The 6,817-nt window shown below is 44.0% G+C and overlaps 1 protein-coding gene across 1 annotated transcript; it reads right to left on the bottom strand.

Annotated features, from left to right (window-relative positions):
- Positions 1 to 433: 433 nt before the first annotated feature.
- Positions 434 to 5,692, bottom strand: LOC311126004 (keratin, type I cytoskeletal 18-like). Its single transcript, XM_084200027.1, has 8 exons — positions 5,287 to 5,692; positions 5,006 to 5,088; positions 4,560 to 4,716; positions 3,606 to 3,767; positions 3,254 to 3,379; positions 1,862 to 2,094; positions 1,592 to 1,626; positions 434 to 936 (listed from the first exon to the last, which is right to left on the bottom strand). Exons 1-8 carry the CDS (start codon positions 5,620 to 5,622, stop codon positions 920 to 922), a joined length of 1,149 nt encoding a protein of 382 aa, XP_084056153.1. The 5' UTR covers positions 5,623 to 5,692; the 3' UTR covers positions 434 to 919.
- Between the last annotated feature and the right edge of the window lie 1,125 nt (positions 5,693 to 6,817).

Here is a 6,817-nt window from a genome sequence, read left to right as displayed (position 1 = left end):
TCTGGCTCCGCTGGGCTACCTGCCAATACCTGCCCTCATACCCTCATGCCATAGTCACAATTCCTTAGAAATCCAGTCCTTGTTTCACAGAACCTAATCTTACATGTCATCAACCGTAGTTGTCATTCTTGGGAGACAACATGTTTACTGTTGCCTTTTTGTCTTTGGTTTCATTTTAGCTTCTCTGTGAAAACAGCTCTGTTTGATCTAGATCCAATTCCTCAGAACTCCGGTCGTCACTTCCTCAGATCAGTGTCAATGTTTCTGTGAGTGAACAGTAAAGACATCGCCACTATTTCCAGTCCAACAGGTTTAGGACCACCACTACAATACTACACTTACTACCCGGGGAATATTGTTCATTGGTAATAAAAACAATATTCAATGTCTTGAAAAAGAGAACTGGAAGGCATTGATGATACAGAGTCAAGAACAATGTGTCGAACGTATTTATTTAGTAGATAAACATCTCTGAGAAAGAATGCATTGGAATAATAACACCAAGGCTACTTAACACCGTACACAACACCATTAGTTACGATGCTGGGCTTCAAAACATGAATAGAAAAGACAAGAGATGGAGGTTGAGGTGAGGAGGAGGGGTTTCGGGGGGCAGACGTCTTTATGGGTTTCTCTTTATGGTCATTGTCGTCTGCATCGGAGGAGGAGGAAGAAGAAGAGGAGGAATCTTTCTTTGGTTTATCCTCCTCAGTTGGTGCCTGCTTCAGGTGTTGGTGTCACAGCCTTAGCTGCATTTGTAGAGGCCTCCTCTGTCTTCGTAGGGAGGCTCTCTTGAGTTGCAGGGTCTTCCTTCTTTGTGTGGGCCTCTTGGGTTGGAGGGAGACCTTTCTGAGTCGCCGGGGCTTCTGTCTTTTTGGGGACCTCCTTTCCATCAACCTCATCCTTCTTCAAGGCCTTCTTAGTTGGCTGGGGCGACTGATGTGGAGTCAGGAAAGAGGAAGAAGATCTCAGTCTAAAGGTTCTGTAGGATATTTTTCAGTTGAGGAATTGAAGTAGCCTTGTGGAACCGTCCTGATTGCTACGCTCACCACTCTGTTTCTGTTTAAAACAGAATGTGAGCTATTGCGCGATCAGGACGGTTCCACCAGACTATAATTGAAGAAGACATATAATTTGAATTGGAAACGTATAGTATATTGGCCATGTTCAAATCAAATTGCACATCCTACTTGATTCATATGTTTGCATGAATTGAATGGGAATAGACACCACCTCTGCAACACATCAACATAACATTGGGATCAAATGAATCAATGTCTTACAATCGTACAAGGAACCACTCACAATCACAATACCATCGGATCCATCTACAACATGTTAATAACATTGTCTTTGACTCCATGCAGTTATACAGTGACATAGGTAGGTAGCACAGACAGAGTGATATTAGCCATAACTGAGAATGAACAGCAATCTGGAGTGGTGTGAGTGTTAGAGTGCACTGTGATTGATTGGTATGTGACAGAGACATGTTAGATTGACAGTGATACAACGGTATGTTGGATTCCCTGGTGTTTTCTCCCCATACATCAGATCAAATGGTTTAGTAAGGCTGGTATCCAGTACTTACCACAATTCAGTGCCTGCTCTAAAGAAAACTCCACGCTGTTGGGGAAGAGGATCAGGTACACCACTTAACTGGCAACTTGAAATGTAATACCAGGTTTACTGCAAATGTGTTGCCGCTACAGACCCTATATAATCTAAATATTGTATGATCCTATGTATAGGTACCTCATTATAAGCCATGGGCTAACTGGGAATACTAGCTATGACAAACCACATCAAGTCATGAGTACTGAGCCCCCATTCCTTCTGGGTTTGTGCGTCGTTAGCTCACCTGTCGTCGGGGGTAGGGGCGATGCCTTGCATTAGGCGGCGGTAGTTCTCGATCTCAGCCTCCAGCTTCATCTTGACGTGGAGTAGCTCCTGGTAGTCATCCACATGCCTCTCCACCTGCGTCCTCACCTGGCCCAGCTCTCCCTCCAACTGCAGCAGGATCTTATTGAGACGGGTCATCTCACGGTTGTACCGCCCAGCCGTGTCATTCAGAGATTCCTCCAGGGAGCGGACCTGTGACGGACAAGGAAAGAGACCAATCAATTAGTGAGCAGATCTGATGGACAGGCACAGGGACCAATCACATCCATTTGAACTCACTATTTTTTTTTGTATTTCCTGAATTGAAAGACACCCAGCAAGGCATTGTGAAATGCTATCGGATGTTGGACTGTTTTGTATTAGTTGTTGTTGATAGATCAAGCTCCCATCAGTTCCAGGTGATGACCGTGTTGGTGATAGGTAATGAAGTTCTGTCTGGTTCATAATGACAGAGTTCAATGTAATAACCAGGTTGGCTGGAATGTGTGTAGACAACACAGCTACGTTACATCCCCATATAGAGGTGATGCATGCTCTGTAGGTTAGGGGAAGTGTGTGGGTGTAGTAGACCCCTGTTTAGCATGGTCAGCTTTACCTTGACCCAGTTTACGTTGACCTACATTCTTAGATAAAAAGGTGCTATTTAGGGTTATTCGGCTGTCCCCATAGGAGAACCCTTTGAAGAACCCTTTTGGTTCCATGTAGAACAATTTTGGTTCCATGTAGGATCCTTTCTATAGAGGGTTCTACATGGAACCCAAAATGGTTCTACCTGGAACCAAAAATGGTTCTCCTATGGGGATAGCCGAACCCTTTTGGAACCCTTTTTTCTAAGCGTGTAGTACAGTACAGGCGGTGTATGGGGTTACCTATGTTGTGCATTGTCTGGCGTGTGTGATGTCACTGGTCAGGTGAGTGTTTTACTTTACCATCATTTACATGGGCTACAATGTGATGACATACCAAAACCAACACAGGGGGACAGAATGGAGTCTTTTTAGCCAGAAATTCCTGTCAAGAAAAGGCTTGTAGTCTTGGAAAAGGGCTTCCAGCCAAAGCGTTGACAATAGTTTCTATTATATCATATCCTCTATGTAGTTCTATAGTCCGGCCCCGGGGAAAGGGTTTTACTGCGGAATGCTGAAAGGTATTTACCATGAGGAGTGTTTGTTTTCTACACTGTGATGTGTGTGTGTGTGTGTGTGTGTGTGTGTGTGTGTGTGTGTGTGTGTGTGTGTGTGTGTGTGTGTGTGTGTGTGTGTGTGTGTGTGTGTGTGTGTGTGTGTGTGTGTGTGTGTGTGTGTGTGTGTGTGTGTGTGTGCGCGCTACGGTGCAGGTAGGTATGTTTTACCATGCTTAGTGTTGCCTGTATGTCTATCTCCAGGAGCTGTCTCTGTCTGCGCAGGTCTTTGAGCTCATTCTTGCCTGAATGCAGAGCCTCAGTGTTCTGAACCACTTCTACCTTGATGCTGTCAAACTGTCAGAGAGAGAGAGAGAGAGAGAGAGAGAGAGAGGGAGAGAGAGAGAGAGAGAGAGAGAGAGAGAGAGAGAGGGAGAGAGAGGGAGAGAGAGAGAGAGAGAGAGGGAGAGAGAGAGAGAGAGATTAATTAAGGAATGAACAAACAAGTGAAGGAATGAGATAATTAATGAACAATCAAGTGAAGGAATTAGATAATCATTGATAGTGAAGTAAAGCTCCATACCTTGCTCTGGTACCAGTCGTCGGTATCCTTGAGGTTCTTCTTGGCCAGTTTCTCGTACTGGGAGCGGATCTTGTTGATGGTATCACTCAGGTTATTGTCCTGGGAGTCAAACTCCACGAGGACCTTGGAGTCCTTGATCTTCTTACGCAGCTTATCAACCTCCTGCATGCAGCAGGGGAGAATACAGTAGTTATTATGGGCTATTTCAAGTAAAAGCTGATCTAGGATCAAAAATATATATATATTATACAGCTGCACCATCGAGAGCATCCTGACCAGTTGCATCACCGCCTGGTATGGCAATTGGTCGGCATCCGACCGTAAGGCGCTACAATGCGTACGGCCCAATACATCACTGGGGCCAAGCTTCCTGCCATCCAGGACCTATATACTAGGCAGTGTAAGAGGAAGGCCCAAAAAATTGTCAAAGGCTCCAGTCACCCAAGTCATAGACTGTTCTCTCTGCTACCGCACGGCAAGAGGTACCGGAGCGCCAAGTCTAGGTCCAAAAGGCTCCTTAACAGCTTCTACCCCCAAGCTATAAGACTGCTGAACAATTAATAACATGGCCACCCGGACTATTTACATTGACCCCCCCACACACACACTTTACCCCTACCTAGATGTACAAATTACCTGGAATAACCTGTACCCCCGCACATTCACTGGGTACTAGTACTCCCTGTATATAGCCTCGTTATTGTTATGTCATTTTATTATGTTATTTTTTAAACATTTTTTATATATTTTCTTAACTCTATTTCTTGAACTGCATTGATGGTTAAGGGCTTGTAAGTAAGCATTTCACGGTAAGGTCTACACCTGTTGTATTCGGCGCATGTGACAAATAACATTTGATTTGATCTCTCCCATTCCCAGCTATAACCCTAACCATTATGAGGTAAATCTCAAAACTGTTCTGGGAACAGTGGGTGAATGAGTGTGTGTCCTTACGTCCTTATGGTCCTTCTTGAGGAAGGCCAGCTCTTCCTTCACAGAGTCGACCTGGCTCTCCAGCTGCATGCGGTTCAGGTTGGTGTCGTCAATCATCTTCTTCAGACCAATCAGGTCCTGCTCCACACTCTTCCTGGCCTGCTTCTCGTTGTCCAGCCTGCAGAGGAGAGGACAGGAGTATGGGTCACAGTCTCTCTTAGCCCCATACAATGTAAAAAGACCCATTGGGTTTTAGCAAGGAGTGCTATATGTAAATGACAACCATTTTCATATTTTTTTTTTATTATAATGACATAATAATAACATAATAATCCAATCCAATAATATGTATTTTATTTTGTGTATTTGTTTCCTATTTTTTATAATTCATTGTGGATACTACTAAGTGTGTTAAATAAATCTCCAGGTCTTTTTCTATAATAAATTGAAAGCATGTCATGTCTCACTTGTTTTTGAAGTCATCATTGGCCAGTTTGGTGTTGTCAATTTGCAGCAATAAATGCGCATTATCCATGGTCATATCACGGAGCTGAAACAGAGAGAACATGGGCCAGTTATTGAAAATTCACTAAACACACAAAATTATTCACAGACTGAGATCAGGTGACTATCAGGTGAATAAGCTCAGCTGACATAGACATACTGTACATTGATCGTTTAAAGGGCGAAATGCAGAAGAAATCAGTCTAATTAATCATATTAAATAATTAACTGTGTGAAAAATCACCTTCTTCCTGAGGTCATTCAACGGTTTCTCAACCACATCCCAGTCGCGGCCGTTGGGGTCTCCCCTCTTGTCCAAGATGTCCTGAATCTGATCCTCCAGATCTTTGTTTGCTTCCTCCAGGTTCCTCACCTTGCCCAGGTAGCTTGACAGACGGTCGTTGAGACCCTTCATGGTCTTCTTATCATCCGCGGCGGGCCCTGGGGCAGGAGAGACCTCCTTCGAATTCTCCGGGTCGTAACGCATCACGTTCCGCAGCCCCTCCAGACTGGCCACGGAAACCCTGGAGCCTCTTCCTCCGGCCCCACCGAACATGCTAAAGGCGCTGTTCCTAGACATGGCAGTAGTTGGTTGAATGGGTGAGTTGGGAGAGAAATAGAGAGGCAGTGTAGAACCGATTGTCACCTGTACAGGTAGTGATTGAGAGATGTGAGGGACTGTTTTAATACCGCTGCTCAACACCTGAAACCGTCCCTAAAGATACGATTGGCTGAAGAACGTCCAGCACCCCCCCGGGCAAACAGGTTTAGAGTAAACATTCAAGTTTTCCTTTGTGACTTTGTTCTTTTTACTATGTAATTTAGAGTTCCACCTCAGCTGATTGGACAGAGGTGGATACCTGAGTGGTGAGGGTTGGTTCTTGCCCACCTTAAAAGCAGGTGAAAACCTGAGAAGATGTGCCTTTCCCTAAACTCTGAGTCTGATTCTTGAGACTCTCTCTCTCTGTCATTCTGACAAGAACACACTGACAAGATGCCCAAATCAGGAGGATACAGCAGCCAGTCCTCCGGTAACACGCCCAAAAGCTACTCGAACGACGCCACTAACAAGGACCTTCTCAAGCCCATGAACCCCCAGGTGGACCCCAAGGACCAGTCGGACAAGAGCCAGGAGAAGGACCAGCTGGTTGGACTCAACGACAAGTTTGTAGCGTTCATTGACAAGGTGTGTTATTTTATTATTATATTATTATTATTATTAATAATAATAATAATTGTATTGATGGATTGGATTTATTATTTTACCTGCAAAATCAATAGATTGATGCAATAGGTCTGTCTGAAGTCTGCTGGTAATAGAGAAACATCTGTATGGCACTCCTACATCATTATTTCAGCCACATGCTATTTGATTTGATGCTTAATTAATGCGTTTTCTTCCAATTCATTGTGTAATAATTCCATTAGATAGACCCAAAGCAAATCTTGACATAAAACAATTGTATATTTCTAATTGTCTACAGCCCTACCGTATTATACATTCTACTTAACTGTCATTATACTTCATTACCACCTTTACAGAATTAGAGGCCTACCTTCACTAAAATAAGAGCCTCTGTAATCATCCCAGCAGCGGAGTTTATGTAGCCAAAACATTCTACCCAGAGAGAGGTATTCTAGAGCTCTCATCACCATCACTCACACCTGTAAAGAAAACCTGTCAGACATATTATTTTCTCTCTTTCTCCGTCGCTCATATGGCGTTTTCAACTGCTGAGGTGCCACCTTGTGGCCAATAACAGAATACCATTTCA

Source organism: Coregonus lavaretus (assembly GCF_964263955.1).
Source record: "Coregonus lavaretus genome assembly, contig: HAP1_SCAFFOLD_2173, whole genome shotgun sequence".
Taxonomy (NCBI): domain Eukaryota; kingdom Metazoa; phylum Chordata; class Actinopteri; order Salmoniformes; family Salmonidae; genus Coregonus; species Coregonus lavaretus.
The sequence above is the reverse complement of the archived record's forward strand: the minus strand, read 5'-3'. Positions and strand labels throughout refer to the sequence as shown.